At 39.5% G+C, this 19,168-nt stretch overlaps 2 protein-coding genes across 4 annotated transcripts in view; one reads left to right on the top strand and one right to left on the bottom strand.

Annotated features, from left to right (window-relative positions):
• Positions 1 to 19,168, top strand: part of meioc (meiosis specific with coiled-coil domain) — a 19,648-nt gene extending 480 nt beyond the window's left edge. Inside the window, exons 1-9 of one of the 3 annotated variants that reach the window (XM_085271779.1) lie at positions 11,913 to 11,931; positions 12,258 to 12,380; positions 12,681 to 12,783; positions 14,061 to 14,233; positions 14,343 to 14,447; positions 14,604 to 16,086; positions 16,573 to 16,707; positions 17,617 to 17,794; positions 17,879 to 19,168. In XM_085271779.1, the coding sequence (XP_085127905.1) occupies positions 12,721 to 12,783; positions 14,061 to 14,233; positions 14,343 to 14,447; positions 14,604 to 16,086; positions 16,573 to 16,707; positions 17,617 to 17,794; positions 17,879 to 18,069 (2,328 nt within the window). In that variant the 5' untranslated portion in view covers positions 11,913 to 11,931; positions 12,258 to 12,380; positions 12,681 to 12,720 and the 3' untranslated portion in view covers positions 18,070 to 19,168. Of the gene's footprint in view, positions 1 to 11,912; positions 11,932 to 12,188; positions 12,381 to 12,680; positions 12,784 to 14,060; positions 14,234 to 14,342; positions 14,448 to 14,603; positions 16,087 to 16,572; positions 16,708 to 17,616; positions 17,795 to 17,878 lie in introns of those variants that run through there. The other 2 variants (XM_085271781.1, XM_085271778.1) reach the window with 2 other exon arrangements.
• On the bottom strand, positions 8,362 to 10,936 carry LOC146576481 (frizzled-2-like). The gene has a single exon (XM_085271773.1). It carries the CDS (start codon positions 10,770 to 10,772, stop codon positions 9,135 to 9,137), a length of 1,638 nt encoding a protein of 545 aa, XP_085127899.1. The 5' UTR covers positions 10,773 to 10,936; the 3' UTR covers positions 8,362 to 9,134.

The following is a 19,168-nucleotide window of genomic DNA, read 5'->3' as shown; positions in this document are numbered from 1 at the left end:
ACCTTATATTGAACATTCCAGTTAAAAGATATCAAATGCAAGTCCAATATTTGGAATCAACTCCAGATCATTTATCCATTTAATTTGTCTTTGAATAATGAGGGAATGTGCCTCACCTGGCCATCAAACTGTTCATCAGCCCAGTGTCCAATTACAATACTCAAACAAAAAAAATGTCATTGTCTAAATATTCATGTAACTGACTGTGTGGTGGTACTTCTTCAGATGGACATTTTATTTTTCTATTCTTCTCTCCCAGTGGGCTGTAACATAGTGGACTATTGCTTATATTACCTCACGTCTATATTTGCTGTGGGAAATGGGCCTAGTTTGAGAGTGGTTTTGTGTGTCACAGTTGTTGTGAGCCAGTGGCTATGATTGGGTTGTGCTCATTTAAGGCAGGTGTATTTGATTAAACTCACACTCTGGTCTGCTGCCGTCTGAATTATACAATTAAGATGCAATTGAGTACATTTTTTCTCTGTGTGCAGGCCAAGGCCTACTATACGCCCTAGCCTAAAGGCAGAGTTGGTTTGCTGAGGTCGGGGTGATTGCCAGCCTACTACTTACAGGGTGGTGGGTCTTGTAGAAAAACTGCTGTTCCCTGTTAAAGTTGTTGGCGTGTGAAGTGTAACTGACTTGTGGCATCGCTGGTCCTGGCCTTGGACTGTGTGTTTTATCCCTTTTTGTAAGTGGGTCATAGCACTGTTTTATGTCTTTGTTTTTTTTATGATCACTGTACTAATAAATTATCTTTTAAAATTTTATTGATTTTCATTTTTTGCCCATGGCTGAGATGGTTGGTCAAATTAACAGGGCACTAAATGGCTGTCTAATTTGCTGCAGATAGACAATTTCATCATGTTTTAACTGTTGGTTAATTTTGACTTCTGTTTTGTAGCGGTGTATGAACAGCAGGGGGTGGTATTCACCAAAAATTTATAAAATTATCCATGAACCAATCACTAAATAAAAGGGTTTAATCTTGTGATATCAGGAGTATTTTTACTCTTTACATATTTTGACATGTACCCTAAAATATTTGGTCTCCTAGCAGGAGTTTTTGCACATAACAATAATCTCCACAGGAAATATGTTGAGCAGAGGTATCCTTACATGCTGACCCTGCTGTGCAGAAGGCCCTGTTGTTTTCCGCTCTGTTGGTTTCACACATTGTCCGTGAGTGGTCCTCAGCAGCCCTCAGGGCATTCCTGGACAATGATTTAACTTGTGTGGCAGAAGCCACCACAAAAAACTAACAGGATGCAAAAGAAAACCACAAAATTTCTTAATACCGCTAAAGGAAATTGCTAATGAGCATAAACTGGCAAATGACTTCCTGCAATTTCACAAATTGAAAGACTGGAATACTAAGATTTTAACTGAGTTGGTCTGAGACACCCAGCATTTGTGGTTTTATATGTCAAAGAAAAAAATATCTATTTTCTGTATCTGTTTATATACGAACAACTTAAACCACAAATAACTACAGCGACGCTCAAGCAAATGGAGGCCAAATCTTCTCTGCTGTCTGACACTTCGGTGAGACGGGACTTGACAATCTTATGTGTGAAAACATTTGTGAGCCCATATGTGTCTGCGTTTCACTCCCACCTTTGCAACGGGCCCCTTCAACACTCTGTTGTTGGAGAGGGCCCACATGGAAGTGATTATGCTGAGCAGAGAGTGAAATTACAGAGAGAACCTACAGAACTGGAGCCTTCCAACAGCCACTCATTCACACAGATTTACTCACATATTCACAAGCACAATAGTGAACACATGTACAGTGAAAGAATTAACTTCAGCTGTGAGGCTCAAAATATGCTTGTTTTGTGCTTTAAGGTTTAAAAGTATCCCTTCCTTTTCACATATTGGACTGACTGGCATCAAAAGCTGTATACTTGAGAGGGTCTAAATTGCAATCTTTTTGGTTTTTTGTATCTTAGCATTTACCCTTACAGTTCTTGGAGACTTAAGGTGGACATCGATGTTATTTCATGTATTTCTTTTCTATCATTGATGTATTAAATACACGTGGACCCCTGTGTGGCTGATTTTTGAGTTAAGTAGCACAGAAACATTCATGTTCAAGCTCTGCTGCCACCCTGCCTTTACATTTCCATTGCTGGCTCTTTTGGTACAAGGCCACAGCATGACTTCCACCCCACCTTCCCAGCCCTGGGCTGGAGTGAGAATCGGCCAAGGCTGTAAATTCCTCAGAAAGAGTTGTTAGGAGGGCCTCCATTAAAATAAGGGGGGCGGCACTCGCCAGAGAGGAGCCGACTCAAGAAGTCGTCATTGAAGCCTGAGGCCCTACTGAGGCTCATGAGAGAGTAACAGATTAGATTAGAGTATTGCCATCTCATTCTCTTCAATAAATTTAGTTTATCTTTAGATGCAGGTGCTCAGAGTGCTGCCATGTTTCATTAATGGGTCAATAAGAGTGATTTTGCTGCCTTGTGAATTATCTGTAGGGGGTTAATTGACCTGTCAATTAAAAGCTGCGATTACTTCAACAGCTGTTGCATTATGTGGCTTTTTAGACTCACCGTAGCCCCCTGCTGAATAGGACTAAACTGCCTCAAGTGTTTTTGCAAGACATGGAACAAAAAGAAGCTTAAATACCAAAAAAGAACAAGTCATATTTGTGATTGCTCTATTCTTAAACTATAAGAGGTGAGAAGACTGATCGGATAGCAGTTCCAAAATAAGATAATTAATACAGTGAAATTGTAAGTATGGAGTTGACACTAAAAGTTCATTCCAGAGTATCTAGCAGCATCTTTACATTCATAACAAGATAGGTGAGCGCTGTGTCAGACTAGAGGCTTGTCCTGTGACACTAACATAGTGAAAAGCCTGTGTTCCAGAGAGATGTTGAAAGCACACTTTTTCAAGTGACGTCATCTTTTCAGAGTAACAAAGCTATAACATCACATCAGCATGGTTTGATAGTCGTAGTGATTTTTTTCCAGGGGCCCGTACTGCAGAGCTCGCTCAACTTCTAATGAATTTGAAGGATATCAATTTGAAGAATCTTTAATCTCTTTTACTTTTAAACCCACTTCTTGGTGATACCCTGTGAACTGCTGCTATGGGAAGCGGTCTGTAAATGTGTATCACTTGTGGTTTTAAGGCACAGAGAACTTTCCAGCACAGAAACGTTGATATTTATCTGTGTGTGAAACAGATAAGAGCTTTTAAAATAGAAAAATAAATAAATAACGAGGCAATAGTGCATGCTGGAGGTCTCTATAATACTGTTTGGCTGGCTGTCGCAGCATCCAAAAAAATGGCTGACTCCATGGAAGCAAAGGAAGTGACATAAAAATACCCACTCCCAGAGCTCTCTCCTCTCTCTAAAGACTGAGCTCTATTAAATTAAATGACTTCTTGTCTTGATTATCTCTGTCAGCATGATCTAGAGTCTTTAACCACTGCCATAGAAAGCTTGGGAAGGATGTGTGTTTTGTCTGGCACCATTTCTGTCATAACTAGAGGCTCTGAACTCTTTAGTCACCTCTTTTACTTGCATAGCTGGATGAAGAGTTTTCCTTCTGCCGCTGGACTTGGTTTTATCAGCACCTTTGACACTTTCTGGGCCAGACTCAATCATTTAAAACTTGATGGGTTCAAACTGCCACTTTTATCTTATATATATTATATATTCAGTCTGGGCTTCACTTACATGATAACAGCTCTTGTCAAGGTCTCTAATAATCTACTGCTCACATCTGACTCTGGGCTGGTTGTGTCTTAATTCTGCTTGATTTTATCTGAGCATTTGATACTGCAGATCACAATATGTTAGTGAGCCATTTGAAAAAACTGTTGGCATCAGTGATCTAGCGCTGGATTGGTTCATTTCATATCTTTCTAGCAGGTCATTCTCCGTAAGGATCAGTGATGCCTCTTCTTTTGATGCACTATTTTCTTACAGAGTCCCCCAGGGATCTGTCTTTGATCCTCCATTTTTTAAACAACCTACATACTTCTGGTTGGACGAATGCTTCAGAAACACAGTATAGATTTTCATTGCTATGCAAACAATCCACAACTCTATGTTTCAACCTGGTACTATTGATAACTTATACATTAGGTCTTGTGTAGAAGAAGTTAGAATCTGGACGTCTAAAAACTTCCTTAAGCTGAATGACTAAAAAAAATGAAACAATCATAACTGCACCTTCCTCCCATAGCTCTGGTCAATGTCTCGAAAATATTTGCAAAGAGGCTTGCAATTTGAAGATATGATGTTGATGATGACATATCATGATGTCCTGTTTCATTCAGTTTTGACAGAAATCAAAAATTGTACCATTCCTGTTGCAGTCCTATTTAAAGAAGGTCACTCGTGATCTTATTTCTTCTAGAATTGATTACTGCAACGCACTTTACTCAGGCATCAGTTACCATACCATACACAGACTGCAGTCAACTCTGAATGATGCTCCAACGGCTTTTAACACAAAAGGAGCGACCACATTACACCAGTCCTTTGCACGATTTCAGTAGTTACCTGTTAGTTTTAGATTTGATGTTCAGATTTTATTGTTGGTTTTTAAAGCTCTAAGTGGTGTGGGCCCTGTCTATATCTGTGTAAAGCTGTCTGCCTGGCGACAGGACCACAAGTTTTGTAACACAAATTTATATTTTTGGGCTTTATCGTGTGCATACATTGTGAGTACATTCATAGTCTCCATAACATTGAAATTTGCAACTTTACAAAAATAAATATGTTCAGCTGTGGGAAAAAAAACACAACACAGTAGCAGAAAAACTTGTGCTTTAGTCCCTAACACTGTGTGTGTTATCATTTGCTACTTGTACCATCATTCTGACAGTTTATGAGAGAGACATGGTTGTGTACACAGTGTGGTGTCTAGATGCACATTAACCAATCCTTTTACTTCAAACACACTCCTCCCAATCAAGACCATTATTATCCCAGGCCTACTGCAGGCTCCCAAAATATCAGTCATGCAGCTGTCGGCACCTCTCTGCTCGGCAGCTGGAAAGGCTCTGAGCCACTCCCCTACTTTCTACACTGATTCTGCACCCTTGTCCTTGAAGGCAGGGGACTAAATAAACTCCCCCAACATCCCAGTGTCAGTGTCAACAGTTTATGTTTGAATTCTTGTCAAAGCCACCTTTGCATTGTCTGTGCGCTTATGAGCATACAATAGCACATAGATACATGTCAATAAAAATCAGCCAACGAGAAAGTAAAGGCGGGTACACTTTCTAGTTTTAACTGTGTTCACCAAATCAATGCGATTTGGAAACCAACAAAGTGTAGTGATCGCTAATAAGAAGAACTGGACATCTTGTTAGAAATGATGTATGCCTACAGACCCCATTATCATCTCCTTTCACTGATGAGATAAAAGAAACCTTTATTAGTTCCACACATGGGAAATTTTTGGTCACGGCAGAAGTACAAGAGCAGTAAAAAATTAAGAGAAAAATAATATAATAGAATAAGATAAACAGAATAACATACTATACAAAATAGAAAGAACACTATATACAGTAGGATAAGTACTATACAAATAGAATAAAATACTTTGTTACATAGGGAAAATTGCACATCCAGGAAACAGGGTGAGAGTTACAAATGTGTATGAGATTTTTGTGTGTGGTCCTCTGCAGAGACCATGTTGTAGAGTCTAACAGCAGTAGGGAGGAAAGACCGGCAAAATCTCTCCGTCCCACATCGTGGGTGCCACAGCTTTTCACTTTTCAATCCATGGTTGTGGGTGGTGTAATAACCATATTAATATTAAAGTAAATGGATATTTTAAATTACTTTTTTTTAAATCAGCAAAGTTATTTGTACTAAGTAATGTAGTTCTTCAAATATCATGGCTTGTGAGGTAACAATGAGGGGGAAAAAAGTCAGCAATTAGAAAATGATTTTAATGACGACCAAAAGAAAGACACCTCTTTACGGTGACCCTTTATGGCTGGAAGCCCTGAATCAAAGTCAGAAGCTGAAATACACATTTAAACCATCATATTTCTGCCAATTTGTTACACTTGATTCCACTCTGAAAGCAAATGGCATGAGGAGAAAGAACATATGGCATGTCCTCTTGAGACTTCAAGGCAATATAAGACAAATAGATAGAGTATGTGCTCTGGAAAACCTCAGCTACTCTCCTATGGTTAGGATAATGTATGACTGCAACTAATCCAGCCTTCTGAGCATGGGTTCCTTCTTGATTTTGTGCCAAGATTTGATTAGAAACAGGCTTACTACATGTCTGGATCCCTTTTTCTTCCTTTCCTTTTTTTCTAACCATTTTCCTCTTTTTCTTAGTCCTTTGTCTGGTTGAAGCACTTTCACAGGCTGGATAAAAAGTTACAAGCTAAGAAAATGTTCATAGTACATTAGAGCATGCTCAAAAGATGGATCTACAGAACCTGTGAGAACACTGACTAACAACACGATCCTTTTCCGACATGCCTAGACCTTCGTCTAATAGGAGCGACACCATAATATCAACTCTAGAAACATTCTTCCTGTCTTCATGATCCTTGACTTGTCCCTTCTTGCCCCCAAGCAAGCTGGAACCAACTGCATGCAAGATTTAAGATCAGAGACCAACAACATGAGACTGCAGCTTCCGAGAAACGTGGAAACAACATTAAAGAGCCGAATTTACTCTGGATAGTTACCAGCGCTTGCGTAGATAATATTAACAGTTTTATGCATAAAGTTAAAGTTTTAGGCATAAAACTCCAACTAATGCTTCACATTTTTAAACTGTTCTCTCCATGGATAGAGATTGTGAAGTTCACCAAGTAGAATCTGTATTGAACTACCCCAGATAGGTCACTGGGCATAGAAAGCATTAAAGACTTACTCACAGAGTATATTTTACAATTTATTTTTGTGGGACAAGTTACTAGGAGCAGCATCTGATTCTATTTAGTTTTGATGGTTTGCGATCAAAGGTTTTTGTTCTCAGAATATTTGCCAAATCACAATTATGTCTCTCCTCATTTGGATTCTCATTTTCTTTCTCTCTTTGTTTTTTTTTTTCTCTCTCTGCAAGACAAAAGCAAATAATTCTGAATTTTCCATCAGGCTCTCCAAACCCCTCCTCCCCTAAATCCTAAAACAATCTCACTCTCTTCACCACTGGGACCCCACCCACATACCGCCTCTCTTCATTCTCTCACACTTCATTCGTTTCTCTGCTTCAGTGCAAAGCCAAACAAGCCAGCCATTAAGCTGAGTATAGCGCAGGAAGTGGGCCTTCGGGCCAGGCAGTACTGTTTACATGAAGCTTGTCAGGTTTCAGCGGCACTTTGAAGTGAGCAGCACAGGAGACTGTCTGTCACTAGGCAAAGGCCCAGCACTGCTCCACTGACTCACTCACATTCCCCCCATTCATCTGAGCGGAGAGAGGCAGGGAGGGTGGAGACATAGAGGGTGTAAAAGGGCAGAATAGAGGAGGCAGGTAGATTTATGGTTTTCCCCCCTTAGAGTCTCTGTTCTTACCTTTAATCACTCTTACCCATCTGTTATTACAACCCGTCTTTATTAAACCCTTGGTGAGGATATAAAAAAGACAAACATCAAATAAATATAACAACCCATTGGTCGTGATATAAGTCGAAAAGGTAACTCAAATTAGAATATTATCCAGAGAGGTGCAGACTAACTCACTCACTCACTAACAGTATATACTATATGCATACACTATATGCATGCCTCTAGCCAAGAGCTTCTGCTCTGAGGCACAGGGATCAGCTTTCTCTTACACATCCATCTACTTCATGACATCACTGCAGAGACGATTGAGTTTCAGCCATAAGCAGCTTGGGGGATTCCAACTTGCTACAATACACAGAGAGTCCAGAGAAGTAACAACAGCAAATGAATATTTTTCTTCCGCCTTCACCGACCGCACAAGCGGGAACATTTTCACACCTATGCAACAGCACAGGCTTGGCTTGCCAGAAGATTCCCATTAGTTTACACAACAGGCAAGAAAAAAAAGTTTCTTGTTGTTGTTCAGCACTCGAACGCAATGTTAATGTACATGTGTGAAGATGTTCCCTGCTGCATTCTTACATGGTGGCATTAGTTGCTTAGGCACAACCCCCCCCCTCCCCAGATGTTCAATATTTTACAATTTACTGACAGAGTAAGTGATTAACAGGCGAATTGTGTTTATACTGACAGGCTCAACGTACGTGGATTCCTTGTATTTCCCTGGGGGATAATTCTGTGTTCAATAATCACTTTAACTGTTGCCCGTCAGTCTGAGGCAACAGATGTTCAGGTGTGATACAACCCTCACCCCTTGAGAAAACAATGTGGCTGTGCTTGAATTAAAGAAAATCACACGTTAACAACAGGGTTTAATTGTTAAAACAATACTGAACACATATAAGAGCAGAAAGATGAGAAAAAAAACCTCACACAAAGCATGATGTTCCTGTCTAACCACAAGTTCAAAATTCATAGTCATGAGTTGATATCTGTAAATTCTGCAGAGACTCTGCACATGTTTTCCGTAAATTAAGGATAACAACACAATGTTCTAATCTATAATCACAAATTAACAGAAAAGAAAATGCAAAAAGAACAAAAAACAGGCATGTCTTTGTCTGGGCTTGTGGCATTCATACAGTGCAAAATTACTTAGTTTGAGTACACTAGCAGATAAGGTAAAGTATTTACTTTTTAAATACAATAATATAATGTTGTGTTTTTACAAATACTATTTACAATTTTGTAAAACTGTACATGAAATGTTTTTGCAAGAGTTCAAAAAAATTCAAATCAGTCATTCAGTCTGTGTTCTATTGTCTGCTGGATCATCACTCCCCAGAGTTTATGGAGGCTTTAAGAAAGGAACCAGAGAAGGTGAGGAGAGCAATCAGCACATGGCATCCATAGCCATGATTGTTATTTGTTCACACAGTCAGGTTCAGTCTGTGTTTATCCAGCTTGTGTTTTTCTCAAAATCCAACCCTCAGTTTGGCATGCAAGTGGGACTAGAAAGCTGAGGCAAACACAAATGCTACAGCTACTCACTGTGCTACTTACCTATGACATGAGGTATAGATAATAAAACAAATAATAATCCCAGCAACACTTATGTGCTTTCACTCTACACAGTGGTCTCTCCGTGTTTGCCATTTGTCAGCCTTGTGTAAAACTTATGCCAGGAGTTCAGAGTCTTTCCAGACCAGATCCAGAAACCAGAGGTGATGCCCACTATCAGAGTCATCAGATATTTGATCATGAAGACGGTGAAGTCTGGTGTCATGTGGGGTCCAGGATGCATAGGGCAGGGAATGGCCAGGCTCCTGCAGTTGTGGCTGACCCAGCTGTGCTCCCAGTGGGGCCGAAAGGCCTGCTCATAGAAGAAGCATGCAATAACAATGGTGGCAGGTACCGTGTAGAGCACGCTGAACACCCCGATCCGTACCATTAATCGCTCCAGCTTCTCCGTCTTGGTGCCATCGTGTTTCATGATGGTGCGGATTCTGAACAGTGACACAAAGCCAGCCAGCAAGAAAGAGGTGCCGATGAAAAGATAAATGAAGAGAGGGGCCAAAACAAAGCCCCGCAGAGGATCCAGGTTGCTGAGACTCACAAAGCAGACTCCGCTGAGCACATCACCTTCAATCTGCCCAATGGCCAGGATGCTAATGGTCTTGACAGCTGGCACTGCCCAGGCTGCCAGGTGAAAATACTGAGAGTTAGCTTCAATGGCCTCGTGGCCCCATTTCATACCTGCAGCCAGGAACCAGGTGAGCGATAGAATGACCCACCATATGGAGCTGGCCATGCTGAAGAAATAGAGCATCATGAAGAGGATAGTACAGCCTTCTTTTTTGGTGCCTTGGACTATGGTCTTATAGCCATCAGGGGTGAAGCCATCATTGCACGCCACCCTATCACCGAGGAAGAAGCCTGCTATGTAGGCAATGGAGACCATAGTGTAACAGCCAGACAAGAAGATGATGGGCCGCTCTGGGTATCTGAAGCGTTGCATGTCAACTAAATAAGTGGTTACTGTGAATAACGTAGATGCACAACAAAGCACAGACCAAACTAGAATCCATATGCGCGAGAAATGAATTTCTTTATCACTGAAAAACATTTTCCCACCGCTCCTAGATGACTCACAGGGAGCGGCACAGTCCTTCTCTTCTAAAAATTTATAATTCAAATATGGGGGAACTTTAAGAACAGACGGGCAATGGAATGGCCTTCCACGTGGGGGGATTATGGAGACATCCGACGTTCCTGGAACAGATATAACCGGAGGGACGGTGGCAGTGGAGGAGTCATTTTGGCCCACGCAGATTTGTCCATCTCCCAGCACAGGGAAGTTTTCGCAGCGCAATCGGTCCGGCCACTGAAAGCCAAACTTGTTCATAAGAGCCTCGCAGCCCTGCTTGGCCCTCTCACAAATCGATCTGCATGGAGGAATGGCCTTTTCCAAAACTGTACAAACAGGCGCATACATGGAACACAGGAAGAATTTCAACTCTGGCGAGCACTGTACCTTCACGAGCGGGTAAAACTGGTGCACTTCGAGCCCTGCGTCCTCCTGGTTGGAATGACCCACTAAATTGGGCATGATGGTTTGGTTATAAGCAATGTCCGTGCACAGAGGTATCGAAATCGGCTGACAAAATCCATGTTCCGGGACAACTATTCCGTTGTCGCCTTGATACTGTGCTGATATCAGCAGGGGCAGCAGGACCGCAAAAAAAAAAGTTTTGCAAAAACGCATCTTCCCAAGTTTAAGTATCAACTACAGCCTGATAAAGTCGCTGTAAATTTATCTAGTGAGCTCCTTCGTATTATCAGTTCTCCAGTAACAGTAAGTCTCTATAGGGGGGCAAAGTTGCTCCTCTCTTTGTTGCTTAGTCTCTGCTTAAACACTGCTGGCTGACTTTTTTCTCTTCTAAATACTCAAATTCCCTTCGGGCCAGCGTTAGTGAGAAATACGCCACAACATCCGGTACAATCTTTCAAAATAAAATCCCAATATGATTTTGAAGGAAAATACTCGAGTCTCAGATATTTTTGCTTTAATGCCTAACACCCGCACCAACACCATCATCAGTAACAATCAGCATCATAATCATAATCGTAGCTTTGGTTGAAGGTTGAAGGCAGACAATCTATGCAGTTTCAATGGCATCTGTGGCATCAGAGCCAGAGACTCTGGAGACATTTGAGTCAGGAAGTGACAGGGGGTGACTGAACACATGTATTATTATCATGGACAATCCATTTCACCTACTCCATTCTTCACTGTGGAGGCAGCAGGGCTGATTCTCTATCAGGCTTATTTGTTATTCTACATTCCCATTGTTGTCTGTGTCTATGATTTATGGGATATGTGTAATATGCTCTTTTGCACAATCTGAGTCTTATTTTAAGTTCATTTTAATTTTCTTTATTGTTATCGCTTATTGTTATACACAATTAAGACAGAAAATCAACAACAACCTTGCAGAAAATAAGAACTTCATGATGGGTACTTTTACTTCAACAACTTTAACAATACTTTAACAATGTTCTTTTTATTCTAAATTATAGTGTTTTTTAAATTTTTTAATTTTTATCTCGGACCCACATTCTTGCATGGATTAAGAGGGTTCAATATCTGACCTGAACAACCTGCACCCATGGATTACAAATTTGGGGGTTCTTTTGTCGACCAAAATCGGTTCTGTTCCGTTTAGGCCCACTAGAATGCGCATGCTCTTATTTTGAAGGAACACTTTCTTGTCTACTGGTTGCATTTTGAGACGCTTTGAAATTAACTCCACAGCTGGAGTGGTGTGGTAGAATAGACTTTACAAGCGCCCCTTAAACTAAAATGTAGATAGGAGAAGGGTTTCGTGTCACTTTCAAGTGTCCATCAGTAACTCAGTTTGTTTGTATGTACTAAGATCATAATATCTTCATTTTAAAATTAATTTAATGAACAAACTGCAGACCTAAAACTGACTACTACCACTTATATTAGAAGAAATGATTATTATAATAAAGATAGTATTTACATGTTCTGCTTAACATAGCCTATATAGCCTTTATACACAGTTTCTGTGTAAGGTGTTTTTTATGTTAGCACCTGCCATGCCACACCATGGTATAAATTATGGGGGAGGGGATGCCGCTACATGTTGCTATGCCCCTTTGTTTTCTGCTTGATGTTAATTGGAGTAAAAGTATAATCCCTCAGCCTCAGCCAATGTGCTTTCAGGTCGCGAGGGCAACATCGAACATCTCCTGGGTGGACTTGAGGACGGCACGAGAGGGATTAAGGCGATGATTGTCGAGAAAACTGTTGAAACTCCTTAAGTTCGCCTTGTTTGACTAAATGCGGGTAGGTAACTTTAAACGGTACATTTTGCTGACCAAAAAGTTAAAAAATAAAATAAAATTAGAAAAAATTTACTGGTAAAAGCGTTAGGCTAAAGCTACGGGTTAAATTAGCAAAGTCATCATCAAAATTTGCTAGCTTGTCCAGTTACATAAACGGCTAGTTAAGTTTGCTAAGTTGGCTAGCTGAAAAGTTGCCTTTTCCCGAAAAAGTAGTTTGCTAATGTATTTTCCATATCTGTCAAATGTCTTAATTTACTATGCAAATCTTTATAAAAATGTTTCGTTCTTTGTACATTGCCAGAGCTGTAACCGAGTACTGAAGAACCAAAGGGGAGTTCAGAATGGCGTTTGATGGACGTCAGAGCGCATTTGCAAATTCACTCTTCCACAGCTATCAACGTCAGGTAAGCAGGAATAAACAGTAATTTAGGCTAAGGTACTTTGCATATTTGAAATATCTCGATTTCTTAAGAGTTTATGATAGGCCAACTCACTGATGATCATTTTTTCCCCTCCATAGTTAACCATATTGGTTAACTTGGGTTATGGGACAAAGGAAAAAATGCAGTTCATCCCAAAGGTTGTTTTTTTTTTTTTTTTTTTTTTTAGTTCAGATTAGAACCACACTAAGGAATGAAACAATGTTTTAATTATGATCTCTAAAGTTGTGCTTGCAATTCTTGGAAGTTTTTCTTTCTTTCTTTTTTAAGTTCCTTGTATCGCATAGAGATGTTTTAAAATTGTCAAATAAATAGGTCTACCCTGGGGTTTCTTCCCAGTTGGATGTACTTGTAAACCTTCTGTTACACATCCCAACCACCTTAACTGGGTCCTTTTGACATGCAGGAGCAGGGGATCTACTCCAGGAATTCCTTTGGACGTCTGAGCTTCTTAACTTGTCTTTTAAGTCTGAGCCCAGCCACCATATGGAAGAAACTAATTTCTTCTGTTTGTATTCATGACCTCACTTTTTTGGTCAATATCCAGATTACCTGATCCTAGGTGAAGGTTGGGATATTGATAGATTGGTAAATCAAAAGCTCTTTGTTCATTAGGCAGTCCAGTACTGCTAATGCCACACTGCTGGTCCAACTTGCACTCTGTCTTCCCATCACTTGTGGATAAGATCCCGAGATACTTGCTTCTTGAACCTTGCTTAAGGCAGTCTCTCTCCCCCAACACAGAGGGAGCATACCACCGTTTTCCAGCAGAGAACCATGGCCTCAGATTTGGAGGTGGTGATTCTCATTGCAGCCATTTCATGCTTGGCTGCAAACTGCTCCAGTGTACGCGGGAGGTCACGCTTTGACCTTGCAAAAATCCTCTGTGGTATAGTATGAGATTCCCAAAGTGAGTGACCCCCCCCCCCCCCCCCCCCCCCCCCCGCCCCCCCCCGCCTGGCTATGCTTTGAGGTCCTGTTGATGAAACTCAAGAACAGGATTGGAAACGAGAGGCGACCCTCTCACTCCAACACCCACTGAAAAAGCTGCTAGGCTTTTGCCAATATATTTTAGTTCAAAAACTGGCAAATAAATTAACATTATCATTTCAAATGTAATTATTTGAAATAATTTCAATTCCGTATTTTTACAGAGTTAAAATTGTCTGTGAAAGTTTTAGCTTAAGTGTTGTAATTTGCATTAGTTTGCCTTATATGAGATTGGATTTTCTTTATTTCAGGTGGGTGTTAATGCGGGAGGTGGAAATGGCAGTACGGTAGCAATACCCTTCATTTCCATCCCCAGTGCGTCACAGCAGGAACAGGACACTGCATCCTATATGCCCTGGTCTTATTCTACTCAGGATGATCCTTATGAACTCATTAGATGTGCCCAGCCCAGCATTAAAAGCAGGTATTCACCTAAATGAAGTTGTAAGCAGTTTCATTGCTATGCAGCAATGCTTGTTCAATCAAAACGGCTATTTGTTATTTCCTAAGAATTTATTTTCTGTTACTTTAAGGAAACCCCCTGAAAATGCTGATTATGGTGGTGAGAGTGATCTACAGGGTCTAGTGTCAAATATTTTGGATGATGCAGATTCACAGGATAGCTTCTACAGTGAAGGGTATGTCATTATTGTGATGCATGTAGTAGTTTACTTCATGCTACAGTGTGCATTGTAAAACGTAATAATCAACAGAATAAGATATGTGAAAGTTTTACCTGCTTAAAATAGTTTGTGATTACTGTCACTAAAGGAATTCCTCAATTCCTCTTTTAGGACCCTACCTACATGCAATCCCATCTGGTCTCCAAAGACATTGAGTGAAGAACTGCTACAGTATTTAGAATCTGAGGCAAAACTGCAGCATAACCCTTCCTTTACTCCAAACTATGTATCTCAGGAAAGTTTCAGTAAAGCACAGCATCGGTCAGGAGACAAAGATGTTGGTGAGCTAATGCAACAGTCGAATGGCCTTGTTTCTAATCGACAGTGGCTTTTTAATGGAGAGAGCTACCTACCCCATCCCCAAAAGCTGCCACCAGGTCTACCAGTACCAAATGCTGGAAGCAGCTATACATCACAGATGCAGCAGAACAAACATGTCAACATGCCATCTTATAATAAAGGAGTCAATGGTCAGGCTTTTAATAATTTTCCTGACATCAGTGACATTTTTAGACCTCAAAGTGAAAACAACACACCCTGTTTTGAATCTTTCTATGAAGATAACTACATCCAGAACAGCATAAAGCCAAATGGTAATGGGCAGTATGTACCAGAACACATTAACCATCTGGTCAGCAGCTTTCAGTCATTAATGACACATGGGAATGATGGTGTGTATTGTGGAGACCTGGGAAACATGCATAAGCAGATAGTGGGCATGGACCATGAAGACAACGTGGCTGAACAATGGAAAATAACCAGTCCTACAATGTCAAGACAGAATTCTCCTGGAAATCAGATTCCAAAACAGCTGATGGGGGAATTGGGGACAGTGCAAAGAGAAAGAAACAGAGTGAAGAAACAAACATTCAAAAAGGATGGCTTTCAAGATCTACCCAATTTCTACCCTCAAAGCACAGAGTATGTCCAACAGCCAAAGCAATTCCCTACACTGTTAAATCCCCCAAATCAATACCCCAAAAAGATGGTGCATAGAGAGAACATAAATGTAACTACAAACCAGTATTCAAAACATCAGCTGCAGAATAAGACAAAATCTCAGGTTCAGAAAGAAAAAAGCAAAATGCAAGCAAATGGATTTCTAAGAGAGGGCTTTGCTAGGAGGCCCCAGTTCAACACTTTCATGAGAGAGGGGGAAGCACAGCTCCTTTCACAAAACCCATACTTTGACTTCCAGGAGACTGTGCAGTATAAAAGATTTGATGGTGAAAACGGCATGGTCAGTGCAGGGAATGTACAGCAGTTCATGCCCTTAATGTATCCTGTAAATGACCCCAGGAGGTACTCGGGGATCCCTGTCAAATCCAACTTCAGCTGTAGATCCACACAGCCTTATGCAAGTAGTGTTCCTGGCATGGAAGCAGATGATGTGATTCCACTTAATGAATCTGCAGCTTTCAACTCCTACCTCAGCGACATGAGGACCCACAGAAGGGACAGTACTTATCATGGAATGGCCTCAGCAATGACAACTTCAGTGTTAAGGAATCATGGAGGACCAGTGATTCAGCTTTACTTCTACCTGGATGAGTGTTATGAGCAGTGGAGGTGTTTGGAGAAGGAGAGAAAAAGGGTATGCCATCAAGTCCTGATTTTGTGTTAGAGGATATTAGGAGTAGAAGCCCTCTTCAATCTAAAGTTATAAAAAAAGTTTATTTTATAGAAATTAAGTTAATTAATGAGGTCATTTGCTCAGCTGATGAAACATGATACAAATACAGCTTTTGTGTGTGCAATACAACTGAATTATACTAGTAAATGTATTTTTAGTCAGCTTGGGTCCAGAATAGAATAGAATAGCCTTTATTGTCATTGTACAAGGTACAACGAAATTGGAGTGCCACTCCCTTGGTGCAAAATGCAATAATAAATATAAAATATAAAAAGTACAATAAAACAACCGAATCTCTCTATTGCTAATATTTAGCATCAGCTTGAGAAAAATCTGTTTGCAGCTTATGATGTACAAAAATATTTTGTTGGTATTTATATAAAAAAAAAAATTCTACCCTTTAAAAATTTTTAAGGTTGTCATATTCTTGTATATTTTCTATTTTAGACAGAAGTCATCCTTACAAAAACATTTCTTGAGAAAAGAAGTCCAGCAGTGACCAACAGTAACCTGCCCAAAACTCCACCAAATCCCACAAGAGTTGACCACCTCATTGTTAATCAGATAAAAGAACAAGCAAAGGTGAGAGCCCTGAATTTAATGCTTATATACTGTCACCTACAAGGGAATTTTATCACAGCAGTTACCAGTTGTTAACAGTTACAGGCAACTCAGTTCCTACATTTTTTTTTTTTTTTTTTTTTTTTTTTTTTTAAGCAGGGGCACTAATTAAAAATCATACATGCATATAAAATACTGCCCCAGTAAGGCAAACAGTTAATCTTAATTGTTTCCTTACATTGTATTTATAATAGATGGGTTTAAATTGTGGCCTTGGTCATTTTTTGTGGAGTGTGTCAATTGCTCAGACTACACAAACAAACAAAAACCCCATAAGTGGCAAATACACTAACATGACCTAACTTATAGTAGTATACAAAAGTCTTGAGCCACCAATTTCTTTTGTTTTTCTTCCAAGCAGCCAGACTGTCTTGTAATTTTTTTAAAAAGTGGTTTTCAGCAGTATTTCTCCAGGGTTTATGAATGCCTATTAAAGTAGTCATTTACACATGGAATATTTTGTTTTGTTAAGCCTTATAGCATTAATCTATGAATCATTCAAGGATAAAAAGCCCCCTAACTCTGGGGCTTTCCACATAGAGCAGACAACTTAGGAAATAACCAATTTTAAATTGTGTCTTTAGACACTTTACTAACAGCCTGTTTTTATGTCTAAATATGCATATCATATACATGCATATCTATCTATATATTGTATTTTCACCTATTGCCTATAGTCAGAGCAAAATTAAAAGAAATGAAATGTTTTAAGACCTTTGGACATTTTAACTGTAAACCTAGTCAACTTCAATATTTTTTTTTTTTTTTTTTTTACATTTTGTATTATTTTCATGCATGATATGTCATCATTCCTTGGGATTGGTCTTTTATTATTATTTTTTTAATTGATCTTTTTGTGATGTGTTACAGGTGGCAAGTCTTCTGGAGAAAATGGAGTGTCTATGTGGTGTTCCCCTTCCAGCAAACATCCACACAGCCCTGAAAAAGAATCATATGGCCATTTGTGTCACACAGGCAAGATGTAAGGAGGAGGCTGTGAACATGACCAAGCACCAGTGGCAGAGACCTAATTTCACAAAGGACCGAGGTAATCCACGTAGTGGTAGACAATGTTGTATGCATGTTCCATGCATGTTCCATGTTGCATGTCCTAATGTGTTCTTTTTCACAGACACCTTGTTGGTGGTCGTGGCTCTGAAGGACCTAGCTGCTACCACTAGGAAGCTCTGCACAGCTCTGTGGTGTGCCCTCCAGATCACACTGCCAAAACCCATCATCATCCAGGATCATCATATTATCAAGGAAGACGCAAACAAGGAGAAGTGCCCTTCTTCATTTGAAAGATACTCTTTTAGGTTATAATTTAGCAAGCGACAAGTATGAGTTGAAGATAAAATTAAAGTCACTCCACATTGCCCTGCTTTTAAGTGTTCTATAGCTAGCAGGGTCAATGAAACAAAGGTTATTGTAGTATTACCTAACTGAAAGTCAAAACCACATTTTATCTGCAACACAAAGATCACTGCAGAGTATGAGATGAGCAATTTAAAAGTGCGATGACTTCATCATTTGGTTTCAGAGAGCTTCTTTCGTTGTGTAGGAATTGCATGAAATATTTTATCCTGCTGCATCTTAACTTAATTTCATTCAATTAGTGTCAGACGCAATCAACACAAATCTTGCACCATCACTGTTGTATTTAAAGGCACTATTTATGTAGAAGATTTCAGTCAATCTTCATTGTTTTACTTATTTATTGGAATGTAATGGAACCTCAGTTCTGGGTATTCCCAAGCAATAATTGATTCTCAAGGGCAGTAGCTTAAAATGAACATGCTAATTATTAAAATGCTTTCTGAAATATTCCAACTGATTTCAACAGCTTCAGTTTTTCATATTTAACTTTAAAATTCTACAATGGGAAAAGTTTTTATCTGCAATTTGGTGCCACTAATGTAAATTTCTAATAAAAAAATATAGATTTTAAGTTTTAATCACACTTCCAGCTAGAAACATGGTATTAACAGACATATCGGTGGGATGTTAAACTCTGAAAACACTGAAATGTTCAAATACTTGCTGCATATCAGTGTCAATAGTTTTGGATAAATGTTCCATTTAGTATTTAACACTTTAATTATTTGTTATTAACTGTAATCATAATTCTGTTATGTGAAATGTAGTCTTAAGCAAAAATATGGTCAAGCTTTAAAGTGTAGCATCTAAAAAATTGAATGCATTAATCAATTAAAAAACATCAGTGAATTGACAGTTTGTCATCAAGGGACCAAAACATTGAGGCATTACAAAGAATTCTCAGGAAATACATATTGTGTCATTTCTTCCCTCGTGTGCTTTGTGAATGAGCAGTGTTGTTCTATTCCTGCTATTTTAATGTTTCTGTTGGATTTTTTTCTTGTTTGAAGTGGGAAAAAAAGCAAAAATAAAGCAATTTCCTTGC

Source organism: Mchenga conophoros, linkage group LG4 (genome assembly GCF_057382185.1).
Source record: "Mchenga conophoros isolate Kocher_MC1m ecotype Shallow Benthic linkage group LG4, M_conophoros_male_GT1.1, whole genome shotgun sequence".
Lineage (NCBI taxonomy): Eukaryota > Metazoa > Chordata > Actinopteri > Cichliformes > Cichlidae > Mchenga > Mchenga conophoros.
The sequence above is the reverse complement of the archived record's forward strand: the minus strand, read 5'-3'. Positions and strand labels throughout refer to the sequence as shown.

Bases quoted from the DNA above. Each gene is read 5' to 3' on its own strand.
- LOC146576481 (XM_085271773.1), bottom strand. From the start codon at position 10,772: ATGCGTTTTTGCAAAACTTTTTTTTTTGCGGTCCTGCTGCCCCTGCTG.